Source organism: Denticeps clupeoides, chromosome 17 (genome assembly GCF_900700375.1).
Source record: "Denticeps clupeoides chromosome 17, fDenClu1.1, whole genome shotgun sequence".
Taxonomy (NCBI): Eukaryota; Metazoa; Chordata; class Actinopteri; order Clupeiformes; family Denticipitidae; genus Denticeps; species Denticeps clupeoides.
Window position 1 is genome coordinate 11162981 of NC_041723.1, and position 17200 is coordinate 11180180.

At 44.1% G+C, this 17200-nt stretch overlaps 2 protein-coding genes across 6 annotated transcripts in view; one reads left to right on the top strand and one right to left on the bottom strand.

Moving 5' to 3' along the window:
- Positions 1-7474, bottom strand: part of rpgrip1l (RPGRIP1 like) — a 14783-nt gene extending 7309 nt beyond the window's left edge. The window contains exons 1-13 of one of the 2 annotated variants that reach the window (XM_028957652.1): positions 7252-7474; positions 5477-5569; positions 4204-4348; positions 3798-4108; positions 3598-3706; positions 3348-3491; positions 2964-3069; positions 2469-2615; positions 2047-2120; positions 1788-1927; positions 1510-1616; positions 1072-1122; positions 781-960 (exon numbers count right to left, since the gene is read on the bottom strand). In XM_028957652.1, coding sequence (XP_028813485.1) covers positions 781-960; positions 1072-1122; positions 1510-1616; positions 1788-1927; positions 2047-2120; positions 2469-2615; positions 2964-3069; positions 3348-3491; positions 3598-3706; positions 3798-4108; positions 4204-4348; positions 5477-5561 — 1599 coding nt within the window. In that variant the 5' untranslated portion in view covers positions 5562-5569; positions 7252-7474. Of the gene's footprint in view, positions 1-780; positions 961-1071; positions 1123-1509; positions 1617-1787; positions 1928-2046; positions 2121-2468; positions 2616-2963; positions 3070-3347; positions 3492-3597; positions 3707-3797; positions 4109-4203; positions 4349-5476; positions 5570-5682; positions 7215-7251 lie in introns of those variants that run through there. The other variant, XM_028957651.1, reaches the window with a different exon arrangement.
- bmal1a (basic helix-loop-helix ARNT like 1a) lies at positions 6639-14759 on the top strand. Of its 4 annotated transcripts, none has more exons than XM_028957656.1 (20): positions 6639-6819; positions 8331-8397; positions 8893-8948; positions 9082-9229; positions 9316-9336; positions 9515-9553; positions 9642-9680; positions 9837-9994; positions 10074-10153; positions 10265-10357; positions 10440-10557; positions 10864-11013; positions 11389-11635; positions 12861-12967; positions 13078-13228; positions 13330-13418; positions 13515-13623; positions 13731-13824; positions 13909-14002; positions 14089-14759. In XM_028957656.1, the coding sequence occupies exons 3-20, from the start codon at positions 8936-8938 to the stop codon at positions 14244-14246; spliced, it is 1908 nt and encodes a 635-aa protein (XP_028813489.1). In that variant the 5' UTR covers positions 6639-6819; positions 8331-8397; positions 8893-8935; the 3' UTR covers positions 14247-14759. The 4 variants fall into 4 exon arrangements, with proteins under 4 accessions (XP_028813489.1, XP_028813486.1, XP_028813487.1 ...); XM_028957653.1 differs by having other exon boundaries at positions 6677-6695; positions 14089-14246; XM_028957654.1 differs by lacking the exon at positions 6639-6819 and adding an exon at positions 7004-7025 and having other exon boundaries at positions 14089-14246.
- The last annotated feature ends 2441 nt before the right edge of the window (positions 14760-17200 follow it).

Consider the following 17200-nt stretch of genomic DNA (forward strand, 5'->3'; position numbering starts at 1 on the left):
ATAAAAAGGCAAAATCAGACAAGCAGTTTAAACAGCATGGCATCCTATGTTGAAGTAGTATTTTCTGTTCTAATTAACCACAATTACGTATTAGTTTTAAAAGTTTATAGACGGAATTACGTGTCTAAGCAAATATCACAAAATGCCATTAAAACCCATATGCCAGAAAATATGATGCCATCCCAGACTCCTCCCTGTGACCACGCCCCTGTCTCCTGTTCACTGTCTGTTATTGGTTTCTTATTATCTTAGGGAAGTAGTCAGCTGTCGGTTTAATCGCCCAAATATTTCACTATTTCCTTGTCTTCTGATTATAATGTTGAAGTTTCCGTCACTCTGCTGAGTGAGTTTGCGTTAATTAATGCTCACATCCCTGTCCTCACCTGCAGACTGAAAAAATGACAGAAATGACAGGGTTGCAACGATTGACTGACAGATTTTAATTGGTGTTAGAGGATGGAATGGAATGGCTGGCTTGTTGAGGGAACGGCATTACAATGGACAAGGTGAACTTTGACTTGAGCAACAAACATCACAGAGGAGATTTATCCCTGGGACACAGTCACGCTGTCTCTGCTGTCATTGGTCCTCAAGCAGGACATCTGCAGACAGGCCCATCAAACCATCACAACCCCTGACCTCTACTACACAGCTCGTGGCAGCTCACAGTCCACAGTTGGGCCGCTACGGGTAGTCCCTCAGAGCTCTGCTTTACTCTGGTTCTGACCACTCTCATTCTTCGCTTTACTAATTTTGGTGTAAATAAATGTTTACTCATACCTGGTAGTCCTTATTTATTTTGTGCTGAATGAGGAGCATATTCCTTGTCTTCTCCAACTCCTGAACGGTCTCAGCATGTGTGGCCTGTAACTCCTTCATGGACCGCTCCAGATCCACACAAATGTCTCGATCTACTTGCTCTAGGAAGCTGAGATCCTCATTCTTTTGCGTTTTCCTAAGCTGGCAAAAAAAAAAAAAAAAACTTACAAAATATTAACTATCTGCAGAAGCAACCAAAGACAAAGACTACAGTTTCCTCTTAAGAATATTAAAAGAGCACCATCTGCAGACCTTTATGAGCAGCAGGGCTTCACTGAGTTCTGCAGCATCAGTTTCACTCTCCTGGAAAAAAAAAAGAAGTAGAGCAACATAAAACCCACACAGGTCTGTCTGCTGTCCTCAGAAAGAGGCAAATTGTGTGAATGTCACATTCACCAGTTTAATTAAGAGGCTGATAATCTATCTGTATGTTTGATTTGGCAGAGCCCCTTGTCCTGAGACGTCTATAAAAGACTTTTATGAACAACAATTACTAGCAGAGCAGAGCAAACAGTCCAAAACTATTAATATTAGAAATAATAATTACAACAAAAGATGAGTGGATCATTTTGCCTCTCTGTGATGTTTTGTATCTATGTGTAAATCATCAGACTGATCTAGTGCATGGGGAGTCTTGTCACTAATGTCACATGTATTATATCGCCACAAATATCAGTGCCCATAACATACCTTAATGAAGAATTTCATTCGTTCTTTAAGTTCATCCAGTTGCTGTTTCTGCTCTAGGTATTTAAGCTGCAGTTGCTTGTTTTCTTGAGACAAGGACTCATTTAAATCTGTTGGAGGTGGAATGGTTATAGGTAAACTTATGTGTATATAGGAACTGTGAGGTAGTGGACTTCAACACAATGGTTTGGAATGGACCAATGAAAAAGTCATCAAATTAATTGAAGAAACTAAATTACACTAATCATATGTTTTTTAAGTTAAAGTCTTTAACCATGTACCTCTCTCTGCCTTGATCTTATCTAGAATCTCATTCTTGTCAGCCAGCTCAGACTTCACGGCCATCTCAAGCTGAGCAATCTGAAGCTTGAGCTGCTGCTCTCTGGTTTTCCATTTCTGCTCCTGGCTCACATCAAAAGCACTGCATCATTAAAATAAATTCAAACTAGTCACAAATAGGACCTGGGACAGCCTGAAATAAACAATTAAGAGATGCTTCGTTGCAGACAGCAGTACGGCCAGTGCACAATATGATCTTACCTATTTACCAGTTTATCACAGTTCTCCTTGAGCAGTTCTCTCTCTTTTTCCAGGTCATTGACCTGTTCTTGTAGCTAAGAATAAATAAAGTACTTGTCACATTCAGGCACAGACAGTTTCGTCACAACCTGACATAACCCTCCACATTCAGCCAGGCACAAAGAAATACATCTCTAGTGGCTGTGCTAATGAAGTGCCTTAAAGATATTATTGTTAAAAACTCACATTTCCACCCATTTGAATTATACATGATCCAGAACTATCACAGATTGAGATTTGCCTCAATCTCAATCTGTGATAAATATCAGTACACTAAAAAAAAAAATCAGACTACATCATCAAACTACTTTCTGTATATTGCCCAGCACAGAGAAATCCACATGCCGTATTAGTCCATCTAGCTTAAGTGGTGATCTATGTACCTCCTCTATCCTGCGCTGCTCCAGGGCCCTGGAGTGCATCTGGCTCTCGAGACCCAGGTTCTTGAGACGCTCTTCCTTCAGCTGTCCAGTCAACTCATCTACTTTGGCCAGCAGTACATCATGGCCGGCATTTAGAGTCTTCTGGTTCTGTAGTGGTTGCACAACAGAGGTAAACAAAGCTCTATCTGCTGTGTTGAATCCAAATGATATTTTATTAGGTTGCAAAAAAGATATCAATGCAAAAGTTCATACCTATTGCAATAAATGTGCATAAAGACAATGCATGGCCTTTGCCAGTAGAGGGCATATGACAACATGAAATACTTCCACAAAAAAAAAAAAGTATAAAGACCATATAATGACCATACAAAACATCACTGGATTTGTTTTTTTTTTTTTTTTTTTTTAAATCAATGATCTAAAAAAAATTTAATACAGGCATTGAATTTTGTGTGTGTGTGTGTGTGTGTGTGTGTGTGTGTGTGTTCCGCTTACCTCCTGTAAGTGGAGTAACTTTCCCTCCAGCACAGTAACGTTACTTCCTTTCTCCGCCAACTGTTTGTGCATTTTTATCATTTCAACATTGTCTTTTATAGCAGACCTGGACATGGCACAGAGCAACAGAATATATGGGACTATGAGAACTGATTTTACATTTACAAAATTACAATCAGTAAACAGGGACAGTCCCCCTGGAGACACATAAGGTTAAGTGTCTCGCTCAAAGAGACAATGGTAGTAGGTGGGATTAGAAACTGTGTCTTCTGGTTCACAGACGAGTGTGTTACCCACTAGGCTACTACCACTCCCAACTAATCAAATTAGATAATATGATAAGATCGACATAGAAACACAGACATGTCTTCTGAAAATATTTACCTCTGTCCACTGGTTTGCTGTTCTCTCAGTTGGAGGAGAGACTCCTCATATTCTCTGTCTTTCCTCCTCAACTGGTCTCTAAATATGTCTGTCTCTCTCTCCATCTCTTCCATTTGTGTTCTTTGACTCTCAACCACATTCTCCCTTTTATTAGAAAGGTCACAGAGGCATGTCCAATAAAGAATCTATTCAAAGTGTAAATGCACATGCAACACTGAATACAAAATTCCAGAAAAAATAAAGCACACACAAGTTACGAATTTCAGCCCTGGCATCATCCAGCAAGCTGTGTCCATAACGGGGCAGTAGACCATGGGGTGGCCGTGCACCGGCAGTATCGGGTTCCACATTCCTGGATGCTAGTCATAAGAAAAAACAAAGACCGTGTGTGAACTTCAGAGAAGAACACCACATTCTTATGAGGACATAAAAATTAGGTTGCAAGTTCACCTCTGGAGGGAGTATGTGGTTGCTGGGGAGAGAACACGTCATCTCTCATCCTCCGGAGACCAGTGTTGATGCGTGGCTGGACATGGCCGTAAGGTGTAGGGCGACGGGTCTTGACCTGCAGTTGGTGCTTAGTGCTGATCAGGCGCTGCTTGAGACCCTCATTCTGTTTCTCCAGATGCTGGACCTTCTCCTGCAGATCTTCTACCAACTCCTCCATCTCCACATTACGACCCGTAGCCCCACGAACCCCGGAAGACATCTGCTCCATGCGCTTTCTCTCCTTCCCCAAGCGGATCATCTTGGTGGACATTCTGAATCCAGTATTGACAATGTAATCAGTGACAAAAGGAATATCATGATTTAAAGCCACCATTCAATTGTCTATTTACAGGACAAGTAAAACTACCTTTTCAGTTTGTCCTCGTGTTTTAGATTGTGCTGTTTTACTAACAAGTTGTCCTCGTGGAGACGTAAGAAGCGATCTTCCAGTTCCTCCCTACTCATCTTAGACACAGTCTGACGTTCCCGCGCATTTTGGGCAACCAATGATACTATAAACAAAACATCACCTTAACGTCAAGTCTGATATGAAGATGTCTATAGAAACAGCTCAAATGAGAATATCTTTATTGTCATTGTATAGGGGAAGTGGTTAAGGAAGTGGGCCCATAGTCAGAAGGTTGCCAGTTCGAATCTTGATCCGCCAAGGTGCCACTGAGCAAAAGCAACGTCCCCACACACTGCTCCCCGGGCGCCTGTCATGGCTGCCCACTGCTCACCAAGGGTGATAGTTAAAAGCAGAGAAGCAATTTCCTTCGGGATTAATAAAGTTTTAAAAAATAATAATAATAAAATAACTCTTACAACTAGATTAGGTGCATCCCTGAGCCAGGGAGGTATCTGAAATACTGGGTGTAAAAAAAGATAGCTTAAGAGAAGAAATATACTAATACTAATATACAGTAAAGTTTGGACACCTTCTCATTCAATTTGTTTCTTTATTTTCATAACCATTTACGTTGGTAGATTCGCACTGAAGGCATCAAAACTATGAATGAACACATGTAGAGTTATGTACTTAACAAAAAGTGGAGACCTGACCTCTACAGTCACCGGACCTGAACCCAATCCAGATGGTTTGGGGTGAGCTGGACCGCAGAGTGAAGGCAAAGGGACCAACAAGTGCTAAACACCTCTGGTGTTGAACTCCTTCAAGACTGTTGGAAAACCATTTCAAGTGACGACCTCTTGAAGCTCATCGAGAGAATGCCAAGAGTGTGCAAAGCAGTAATCAGAGCAAAGAAACTAGAATATAAAACATGTTTTCAGTTATTTCACCTTTTTTTGTTAAGTACATAACTCCACATGTGTTCATTCATAGTTTTGATGCCTTCAGTGAGAATCTACCAATGAAAATGGTCATGAAAATAAAGAAAACACACTGAATGAGAAGGTGTGTCCAAACTTTTGGCCTGTACTGTACTAATATAATAATACTAATATACTAATACAAAAATAATGCAAAATAAGCTACAAAATATAACTTAATTAAAGGGTAACGTAAAGGTAGGAAAAAAAGGTAATATTACAAGTTGCATCAATCTGGTATCAATGTTGTCTATTACAAAAGTACTGAAACAAGCCCCGGCTTCAGTAACAGCGTGAAAATAACTTCAGACCTGGCGTCATCCGCGCTCCAGGAAGGGTCCATGTCATGTCTCTGACAGGAGTGTCGCCGGCTGTGTCGTCTGCTAAAGAGGACATGGTTCCCTCTAAAACCAAAGAACCGCAGACTTCAGACACGGCGTTACACGGCGAACACCAAAAACACAAACATATGTGTCACGTTGTCCCCCCCACGAGGAAAGATCGTCGGTAAACTCACAAAATCTCGGAAACGGCCTCCCACGGCGCACCGCACCGCTCCGCATCTATTTGCCTAGTGGGCTTTCGTCGAGGCGACGGTTGCTACCCGGTTCTTCTGGCGCCGCGCTGGCACGATCGGCCGCCTCGCAGCAGCGGTGGCGCCACCGCCTGGACCGGAGCACGTCGCGCCCGGCTTCTGCGCGGACGGCGCGCGTAATTCCACCGAAAGAACGTGCATTGCGGCGCTGCGGCTCGACAGTCGCAAATTCGTAACCGAGACGTGTGCATTACTATTATATTTCTATTCACCATATTCTGTTCTGTGTTTATGGTAGTAAGGCCATGCTGAGAGGGACGTTGTTGTCCTGTTAATGTGATAATTAACAACTTATTTTCGATTAACTGAGACACTTACACTTTTCACGCCTTTAAAACAGCGCGGACATCCGTAAACTGCAGCCTCGCCAAAACTCTCCTATAAAACTAGACCTCGTCCGCAGAGAAGGGGTATAAGCGGGGCCCGGGGAAGCACGACAGAAAACCGGCGAGGCGGGCGTGTTTTAACGCCCCTGGCTGCGTGGCCCCGTGTCGGCCGCGTATAACACGATGGAACGTCGATTTCGGGAACATTCAACATCTAACTCGCATTTATCGAAGAAATGTAGAAGATTTTCTGGCTAGTCTGGCAGGTTTGGGTAAATCTCGAATAACGCTCCACCTCGGTAAGTCGGCACAGGCGAATTTCACCTAAAACACAAGGGTCGCGAACGGGCGATTCAACCCGCGCATCTGGTTCATTTAAACGACGTCGCTCTTCATGCGCCCTCTGCCATTTGTTTTGATGGTATTCTTCATTGGTTACGTTTGACGCAGGCCGTGCCGAGACAGTGCGGCGACGCGATTGGCCGGAGCACACGTCCGTCACGCATTTCGCCCGTTCCCATTGGTCGAGGAACTGCGTGGCCGGCGCGGCGCCTGCGATTGGTCCAGAATGTAGGTTAGTGGTTCGACGGTCATCACGAAGAGGAGAAAGTAGGTCACAGACGGATGCTGTTTATGTCACATTTTTCTTTCCCCCCTTCTCCGTCCTCCTCGTCGGTAGCCGAGCCTCGTACGCGCGAAGCCAGACCTGCGTGTGACGCCCCGGCTCGCCAAGGCAAGTCAGAAAATGGCATTTAAAAGAAACGTTCGGGTACCGCAACGGCGAGTGTGGGGTTTTTTTTTTCCCCCGAGCCCCGTGACACGGCAGTTGATTCGCCGGAGAAGGGGCGTTCTCTCCCGGTTAGCAGGTTAGCAGTGTGTGGAGGCAGCTAAAATTAGCCAGGCTTCTGTCACGGCGTCGTCAGACGACGGCGGAAACGGGTTGGTGTTCGTAAATCTCGACGCTTTCGTGGTTTTTGTCATTTATTTTACGCTCTTTTTGATTTTTAAACAGCCCTCGTACAATTTGTTCCGTCACGCCTCTTTTTTTTATTTTTTTTTTCTACACGTCGCTGCGGGACCGGCCGCTCCGGCCGGGCTTGTTAGCTGTAGACCGCTTTTTTTTTTGCGGTGGTCGGCCGCGGAACACCGGAGTCAGGCCGCCTACCTGCCTCGCTCTCCCCTCCCCGCGGCTGCTGCTTTCCTAACCCGTGAAATAGGTCGCCGGGTCATTAGCGATACTGTTCTCCCACACGTAATCGTCCCGCCCGACCTGTTGGACGCCGGGCAGGTGGACCGATCGCCCACACGGTCGCGTCGCCGACCTGCCTTTCGCAGTCAAACGTAACGCGAGGTCTATTTTACTCTTTGAATTGTGTCCGATAAATTGCAGCAAAGATCCTCTCCGGCCGGGGTGGGGTGGGGTTGGGTTGGGTTGGGAGAGGGGAAGAGAAAATGAATATTAATTTGCCGTGTTGTCCAGTGGCGACACACCAACTACACTCCTTTTACCAACGCAGGCGACCCCGATTCGCACTTCGAATATTATCTCTGCGTTTTATTTCACTTCGTGGCGCCCTACTTCCATAAACACAGGGACAGTTGAGTAAATGTCCAATGGAAGGGAGACCACATGATTGTCTTTAATTCAATTTGGGCCAGATTAACACGACAAATCGAGTTGTGTTTAATAGATCAAAGGTTTTATTGAAGAAGGAGGTAAAAAAAAAAAAAAACAGGGACTGTAAATGCTCCCAAATTGATAATAAAGTTAATTATAGAAAATGCTAATCGGCTAAAGGCACCTTTTGAAAACAGAAAGATTTTATGGGAGCGGCACTCCCTTGTGTTAAACGACGCTCCTGTGGTTTTAAATCGTGCTGTGATTTCATTCAGAAGATGTCCAAGATGTCATGTTGGGTTATTTCGACGTGACTGTGATCCAACTCGAGATCAATGTCCTGGGGTGGCTCAGTCGGAGCCTTGACCTCAATCCTACAGAAGGCGGTGCACGGCTCGCCGCTTCGCTCGGGCCGACCGCGAGGAAAGGCGCAGGGTAATTGCAGAGTGCGGTGCGGGGGATCCGATATTTCGCGTAATTGCGGGGTGGGTTTAACCGTGTGTGTGGCCGTATATGCACCAAATTGTCGTAAAGGTGTTGAAGCCGGTCTGCCATGATGTCTTCAGATGGTCTCTGCCGGCGTGGCTTCCGATTAACCTAACGTCATGTTCCCTTTGTGGCCACAGCATTTTCCAATTTCGTAAGAAGTAAGAAGTGCCACTCCGAAGAGCATCATCTGCTCCTCTGACACAGGTAGGCGGGTCTTATGTTGCCATTCCATTTGTACACCATGAAGAGCAGTATGTTCACGGTAACATATTTACTGCAAGAACAGCACCACATTTCAATATACCGAAGTGGTCCTCACACTTTCCGAGCCTTTCTCTTGCTGCTTGCTTCGCACATAATAATAATAATAATAATTGGATACCCTATTACATTTATGTCCACATGGATGGAAATTAGGCTTAATCAGTTCTAGTAGGACGGGCCGTACGGAAAGGCCGAAGCTGCAGAAAACGCTGCCATTCGATTAGCACTCAGCCGAGTGTTCCTCCTTCTTGCGCTTTCTAGTTACGCTCTTCCTGCCATATGTGTCTAAGTCCGCTTTTCTTCAGGAGGTTTCCTGGCAACCATTATGCACTTAACACCTACTATCTTCTGCTTCTGTGTGGATGTGCAGTGTTTTAAAATGGCAGTTTGACTAGAAGGAATGAATAAACGTGTTATTTCTGCATTATTCACTAGAGGCACTGACGGTGGATGGAAGGACATGCTCTGAGTCAAGTGAATGAATCTGTATGGTGAGTGTGTGTGTGTGTGTGGGTGGATCCTAATTTTATGCCGGTGCAGTTGGTTGAAGGATAGATTTCAGTTGTGTGCTGTGTGGTCTGTAAAGCGTTGATGGCCGTCTGAAGCGCTCTCTGTCTGTGTAAGGTGACCTAATGGCAGACCAAAGAATGGACATTTCCTCCACGATGAACGAGTTCATGTCACCCAGCTCCACTGACCTGATCAGCAGTTCCATGAGCACTCCAGGCATGGATTACACCCGCAAGAGGAAGGGCAGCTCTACAGACTACCAGTGAGCTCAGAAATCAATATTTAAATATTGCCGTTCACTCTTCCTGGTTCCTGCCTAACTGATTTATCTCCTTTTTTCTTTTTTAGGATTGACGGCTTCTCTTTTGAGTGAGTATTGGCATCTTCTTCAAGAGCTGCTAGAATTTGAGATAATCATGCTAAATATATTCACAATATTGTGTAAATTACAACTTTTGGGCAGTTCTGTTTAAGGCACTGTATGTTTATGTAGTTTTTGAAGAAAAAGAAACATACACACACACTGATCTGATCTTTGTCGTCATAGTGACAGCATGGATACTGACAAGGATAAACAGCTTGGCAGGTGAGTGTTTTTAAGGGGTAGACGTCTTTTTGACCAATGCTGGTATTAAAATTCATAAACCGGGGCAACGTCGTTTTTTTCCCTGCAGGGAATGTGCTGATCAACAAGGACGGATTAGAAACGCCAGGTAAGGTGGTATGATATTGGATGGCTATTCTCCCAAACTCATTTTTGTATGACCCCAATATGCGGCTGCAATTTTAATTATGCTTCAGCGGTATGCTGCGTTTTTGTAGAACAGCGCTGTACACTGACCGCTCTTCCCTCATTACCTTGACAACAGGGAAGCCCACAGTCAGATTGAGAAACGAAGGAGAGACAAGATGAACAGTTTCATAGATGAGCTGGCATCTTTAGTGCCTACCTGCAATGCCATGTCACGCAAGCTGGACAAACTGACGGTGCTACGGATGGCTGTCCAGCACATGAAGACATTAAGAGGTGAGGTTCTGCTGTTTTTGGGTGAAAAGATCATTAAGACAATTTTCTCATTGTGGAGTTGTTATTTTTTTTTCTATAGGGGCTACAAATCCTTACACCGAGGCAAACTACAAACCCTCCTTTCTCTCAGATGATGAACTCAAGCACTTAATATTGAGGGTAGGGTTGACGTGTAAATGTATACTTTTTTTCTTTTTTTTTTTTTTGTGGTATTTCAGAATAGCAGCTGGATAACCGTTGTGAATTTGTCTCTTGTCTCATCACCTCCAGGCTGCTGACGGCTTTCTGTTTGTCGTTGGCTGCGATCGTGGGAAGATCCTGTTTGTTTCAGAATCAGTGTACAAAATCCTCAATTACAGCCAGGTAAAGATTAATCAGTAAATATCAGTGATCGCTCGAAATTCTCAATCTCTTTTGTCTCTCAACCATTTCCTTTTCCTCATAGAATGATTTAATTGGACAGAGTCTCTTTGATTACCTGCATCCGAAGGACATCGCCAAAGTCAAGGAACAGCTGTCGTCTTCGGATACTGCCCCACGGGAGAGGCTCATCGATGCCAAAAGTAAACCATCTCCCTGTGAATTTATTATTGATAGTCATCCACATTTGAGCAGATTTGATTGTTGTTGTTTTTTCACATTAATAAATTGTATTCTAAATACCTCCGTGTAGCATTGACCGATTACTTCCTTACTTTTGTATTTTTTATTCATGTCACGGTTACATGTACTTTATTACACCACCAGCCTGCATACGAAGACGGTTCATTCTGTATTTCTCCTGGGGAGATGGAAGGGAATGTATGTCTGTGGATAGGAGTCTAAATGTAGGACCTGTCTACTAGGGACTTGTTTTTTTTCTCCACCAGCTGGCCTCCCTGTGAAGACCGACATCACACCCGGGCCTTCCAGACTGTGCTCTGGCGCCCGCCGCTCCTTTTTCTGCCGAATGAAGTGCAACCGCCCCTCTGTCAAAATGGAGGACAAGGACTTCCCCTCCACCTGTTCGAAGAAGAAAGGTTCGTCTTTGTCGTAGCCGTCTTTGACTGCTGGTGGTTAAAGCGGATGAGGTTTGCCAAGTGATTCGCAAGGTCGCCTGTTTTATTCGTGTTTTAAATGGTTGTGGACGCGAGGTGAAGTGAGGGCGGCATGCTGTAGTTACCCTCTGCTGACCGCAGCTTCATAGGTCACACACAACAGAATACAAATAGCCAACGCGGCCTCATGAATATTCCATGCGTTGATTCACAGAGGCCTGCTTGTGCGGGTTTTGGGTTTCCTTTTGGGATGAGCTTCAGGTGACCTTGTTGCTGTGCGGACGGGACTTTAATGAACTGTAATCCAGAGGCTGTGTGACGCGGGCTAACAATTAGTCATTGTTTGGGCTCCTGCAGCTGACCGCAAGAGCTTCTGCACCATCCACAGCACCGGCTACCTGAAGAGCTGGCCACCGACTAAAATGGGCCTGGACGAGGACAACGAACCCGACAACGAGGGCTGCAACCTGAGCTGCCTGGTGGCCATTGGCCGACTGCACCCTCACATTGTGCCACAGCCAATGAATGGAGACATCCGCGTTAAACCCACAGAATACGTCTCCCGCCATGCTATAGACGGAAAGTTCGTCTTTGTGGACCAGAGGTGAGTGTAGAACCTGTACTGATGTGACTCTACTGCAGAAACCGATGGGATTCGTTCCTCCTGCACAGGATCCTGCAGAAACATAACCAAATGTTGGAGATGTAGCTCATTGGAAGTGTTCACCAATGTAACATCAAGGATGTTTATAAACCAGAATGTGTTTGGACAGGAGAACACGTAACTACCGACCCAGCGTGGTTTTGTAGATGTGCAACTTTGACACTCTTTCATTTAGATTTTTAAAAAAGGATTAAAATAATGATTAATAGCTCACGTGTAACCTACATCCTGATTCTGGATCATTTTTACCCCCTCCTGTCAATACGCCACACAGACAGGTGGGATGCAAAAGCCCTGTCTTCAGTCCCTGAGCAAGAGACTTAACCCTGCGTGTCTCCAAGGCAACTGTCCCTGTAACTACTGACTGAAAGTCGCTCTGGATAAATGCCGCAAATGTAAAATGAGTTGTGGACTTTCCATCATTAGCTATGCTTTATCATTGATGACTTAGACTGCCACTTATAGGGTTGTTAATGTTGAGGGCAGCATAGATTTGCTTTAAAAAAAAAAAAAATTGTACAGAGAAATTGAAACAAAGTCCATACGCAAACTATCGTGGAAAACTGAACCACAAGTTTTTATCATCGTTCAGTATCCTGTAGACAGAGTGAAAATGTGACCACTCCCAGTTACAGCATTTTGCTTTTTGTGGTCAAAACGTGCCCTATTTTCATGATCAGTTGCTTTTTTTTTTTTTTTTTTTTACAGTAATGGAGAAAGATTGTATCAGCTTCTAAAGGAATGGGCGTAGCTTTTCCTCTGCCTACTACGCATCAGGGCCGAGAGGCCACAGATGAATATCTCGCTCCCGGCGGGTGTGCTTATTGCAGCTCTCTTCTATTTAATCATATCTCAGCGTGTGGTTGAAATAAAAACCTCTTGTCTGACTAGAGAGTCCCTCATTTGCTCTCTGCCACCACAGCTTTCTGTAAACACTTCATTTTGCTGCATTTATTGTCTTGTAGGGTTTTGACAGCTCGTCACTTTAAAGGCCATTTATTACAGGCGGTGTGGCACAATGCGCAGCGGAAATTACAGGGCCTTAAATAAAGGACCCGTAATAGACTCAGACTGCTACGTGAATGTACACTGTATTCCTGTGGGACGCGTCTGTTGATGTGATGTCTCAGTTCATTATAACTTTACGATGTTCGTTTCTGTTCAGGGCCACGGCTATCCTCGCATACTTACCCCAGGAACTTCTGGGCACGTCGTTCTATGAGTATTTCCACCAGGATGACATTGCGCACCTTGCTGAGTGCCACAGACAAGGTAGAAAATGCGCCTCTGGCTTCTTTGAACTGGTTGTCTGGGTTTGGTGTGGGCACACTAGCAGTTAGCACTGGTGTTGAGGTTGTGATGTGATTTTTGCCATGTTGCAGTGCTACAGATGAGGGAAAAAATCACCACGAACTGTTACAAGTTCAAGATAAAAGATGGGTCCTTCATCACCCTGCGGAGCCGCTGGTTTAGTTTCATGAACCCCTGGACCAAAGAGGTGGAATATATCGTCTCTACCAACACTGTGGTGTCGTAAGTTGCATTATACACTATATGAGCATATTCACAGGTTTTAGGAAACAGCTCTGTGGCTCTCGACTCTGGGCGTGACCACGGGGTCTTCTTTTTCTCAGGGGCAGTGTGCTCGATGGTGCAGACCCCAATTATCCTCAGCCTGCTTCCTCGCCTCAGAGTATGGACAGTGTGCTAACGTCTGGTGATGGTGAGATATTTGTACTTTTAGTTTTGTTTGTGCGCTTTTTAAGTCCACTAATATATAGTTCTGTTTATTTCTCTTGTATATCGGGATTGTTTGTAGGAGGAGGCAAGCGTGCCCTCCAAACGGTTCCAGGCATACCTGGAGGAACCCGAGCTGGAGCTGGCAAGATCGGCCGCATGATAGCTGAGGAAGTCATGGAAATTCAGAGGTCCGAGACGAATAAGGAATCGCTAACGTGCATGGACACAATTTTAATATTTCATGTAATCTCAATTATTATTATTATTATTTATTTATTTTTATTTTTTTTTACAGAATCAGGGGTTCTTCACCATCCAGCTGTGGCTCAAGCCCCCTGAACATCACCAGCACTCCCCCTCCGGACACCTGCTCTCCCGGAGGCAAGAAGGTGAGATCTTTTTCATACTCTGATTTACACAAGATCTGAGGATCATTCGTGTCTGATTTGCTCATTAACGTTGTCCTCCTGCAGATTCAGAATGGGGGAACTCCAGACATTCCCTCCACAGGAATCGTGGCAGGACCGGATTCAGTAGGATATCCGTACTCTAACAACTCTCTCATGAGTGAGTTACTCTTTGTCCTGTAATAAGTGTGACGTATTATCTAAAAATGAGACTAAAATATTGTGAATCATTGTCACCATCTCTAGGCGAGAACTCCCACCTGAGTATTGATATCATGGACGAGCCTGGATCCAGCAGTCCCAGCAACGATGAGGCAGCCATGGCCGTGATCATGAGCCTGCTGGAGGCGGACGCTGGCCTGGGAGGCCCGGTGGACTTCAGCGATCTGCCCTGGCCTTTGTGAGAGGCGTAACCGTGGCTGCTGCTGTGCTGCAGGGGCTCTGGGACGCAACTAACAAGCTGCATCCACTCACGTGTCTGGAGCCCGATGGGTAGGAGACGCACCGCTGAGAGCCAAGAAGGATGGGGCTGTTGTCAAATAGGAACTCCTCCCAACATACACACACACACACACACACACACACACACACACACACATATGCCTTCCCTAAGCAGAGATGGAGAGACTTCCATTGCCTGTCTGTCACACAGTCCATCCAGTCTTTATATATCTATTTACCGGAACTGGCCCATAACTCTCATCCCTTTTTTTTGTTTGTTTGTTAGTGTTTTGATGTTTTTACACTACAGATGGTTTCAATGTTAAAGATATTCTCTATGCGACTTGTATCAAATCTTGTAATTCTATCATGTAATAATTCTTTATGCAAAATATAAAAATATATATAAATATGTTAGGAGTGTACTGTATTTGCAGTCAAATATTTTTTAAATAAAATATTTGTTTCTCTTGGTATGAGGTTTGTCCGTCGGAAGAACTGATTGATGAATGTGTTGACACATTCATTCATACTTTCAAGACAGGAAGCTAATCATTGTAGTTTCTGAACAGGACTTGACTTGTACGGAACAAAATTCTGTTCATTTGAAACCATGAGTCACTCCGAGTGATTCAGGCCTTTTTTTCTCTGGGGCCAGTTGTTGCTGGAAGATTGGGCTCCTTGCCTTGCCATTGGCTCAGAGATGGGATATTTTTGTAATATGTTGCCATCCAGTGGCAGAGTGCTGGAAGCCATGGGTTGGGATCTTTGCTTGGTAACAGGGTTCTGATACAGATGAGAGATTCTCTGAAAGCTACGGATGATCTCTGTGCTTTCACATAACTTTGGCATTTTATAGATTTTTTTAATATATATTCCATGGTTAGTCCACTTATGAGTATTTTAAGAGTATTGTAAAATATAAATCTGAAATTAATGTATATCATGCATTATAGTATATGTTACAGTAATTTGCTGTACAGGCCAGGTATATAATAATTAGTAATTATGCAGGAAGAAAGCACGTGTCACTACTGCCTCTCAGGAGATGATAACGAATACAGAGCAGCAGTCAGAATGTGTAAAATCCTGTAAAGGAGACTATAAGACAGGAGTTCTGAGTTGAACAACCAGGATGTCTGAAGTGTGCGGGTGAACCAAAGAGAAATACCATAATGGCCTGCTCGGGGCTATTTTTAGTTTGGGTTGATTAACACGTATCATTAAAGAGCTTTTTAATTGTATTTATGTATAACATACTAGTAATATTTTGCATTGGAGAAAATAAATTGGAAAATCAATCAGGCTTTTTTTTTTTTGGCTAGCAAAAAATTATTTTACTTTGTAGTATATTGATGTTTGTTATTATGTTTGTTCAGCTCCATTGATGCGCTTACAATTAGTATATATCCACATATATATCTGGACACTGACAAGTTTTGTCTTTGGGGTTGTTTATTGAAATATTTTCCAACCATAGTTATGGACATAAAGTGCAGACTCTCATATTTCATTTGAGGGTGACCACATTCAATTTGGATGAAGGTTTTAGGAGTTCCAGCTTCAGCCACTCTCTGTATAAAGGGACCAAATGTTTTGGAGAAAAGACTCAAAGGCAATTTCATGGGCGGATGTGCCCGGTAAGTCCTTATTTACAGTACAGGCAAAAAGTCTGGACACCTTCTCATTCAATGTGTTTTCTTTATTTTCATGACCATTTACGTTGGTAGATTCTCACTGAAGGCATCAAAACTATGAATGAACACATGTGGAGTTATGTACTGAACAAAAAAAGGTGAAATAACTGAAAACGTTTTATATTCTAGTTTCTTCAAAATAGCCGCCCTTTGCTCTGATCACTGCTTTGCACACTCTTGCCCCTTTGCCTTCACTCTGCGGTCTAGCTCACCCCAAACCATCTGGATTGGGTTCAGGTCCGGTGACTGTGGAGGCCAGGTCTCCACTTTTTGTTAAGTACATAACTCCACATGCGTTCATTCATAGTTTTGATGCCTTCAGTGAGAATACCTGGTAAAAGCCCAGAAGTTCCTACATAGAGTCTGCAAACACCATGTTGTGGCCAGCGACAACATGGAAACTATGGCTGCAAGGAGAACATTATCCAGACTTTAGTCCATCATGGACCATGTAGATCACCCTCTCCACAGACCCGCTAGACCACCACTGCCCTTGCTTCTTGTGAGTATCCAAGCGGGATCGTAATCAGAAGGTTGCCGTTCGAATCCCCGAACGCCAGGGTGCCACTGAGCAAAGCAAAAAAAAAGTGGAATTTTCTGGAATGGCCAAGTCAGTCACCTGATCTGAACCAAATTGAGCATGCATTCAACTAAACTTCTGTCAGACAGGCCATCAAACAGTAAGGGCCTGGCAGAGCATTAAAAAGGAGGAAACCAAACATCTAGTGATGTCCATGAGTTCAAGACTTTTGAACTCCTGAAACGAAGGGATTGTGTATAAAAGTTTAAGCGTTTTGTTCAACCCGCTGAATTTAAGCTAAAAGCCTACACTTGAACTGCATCGGAGTTGCTTCTTTTAAAATGTATTTTGGCAATGTACAGAACAAGGATCAGAAAGAAATATTAGTTGACCTAACTGTAAAGTCCATTTAAAGGCGAATAAACAGTGCATTCCATCCCATAATAATTTGATTCTTCCTTCAGAGTGGAATTGCTATGTCGTGGAGATAGAGCCACATGGTGGCTGTTACAACGGGACCTCACAACTCCAACGCAGTGAGTCGGACTCCCGGCTTGGACGTTCAGTGTGCATGCTTTCGCCGCGTTGCCATGGTTTCCTCACACCGCCTAAAACCACGTACAACTGGCGACTGCCCTGGGTAAATCCCCGCCCCGGGCTGAGTGTACCGGGATGGTCTCCGGCAGCCGCGACCCTGACT

Excerpts from the sequence above, each read along its gene's own strand:
- bmal1a (XM_028957656.1), top strand. Across the intron at positions 13,229-13,329 it reads TCTACCAACACTGTGGTGTC|GGGCAGTGTGCTCGATGGTG; the intron begins GTAAGTTGCATT and ends TCTTTTTCTCAG. Across the intron at positions 13,419-13,514 it reads TGTGCTAACGTCTGGTGATG|GAGGAGGCAAGCGTGCCCTC; the intron begins GTGAGATATTTG and ends GATTGTTTGTAG.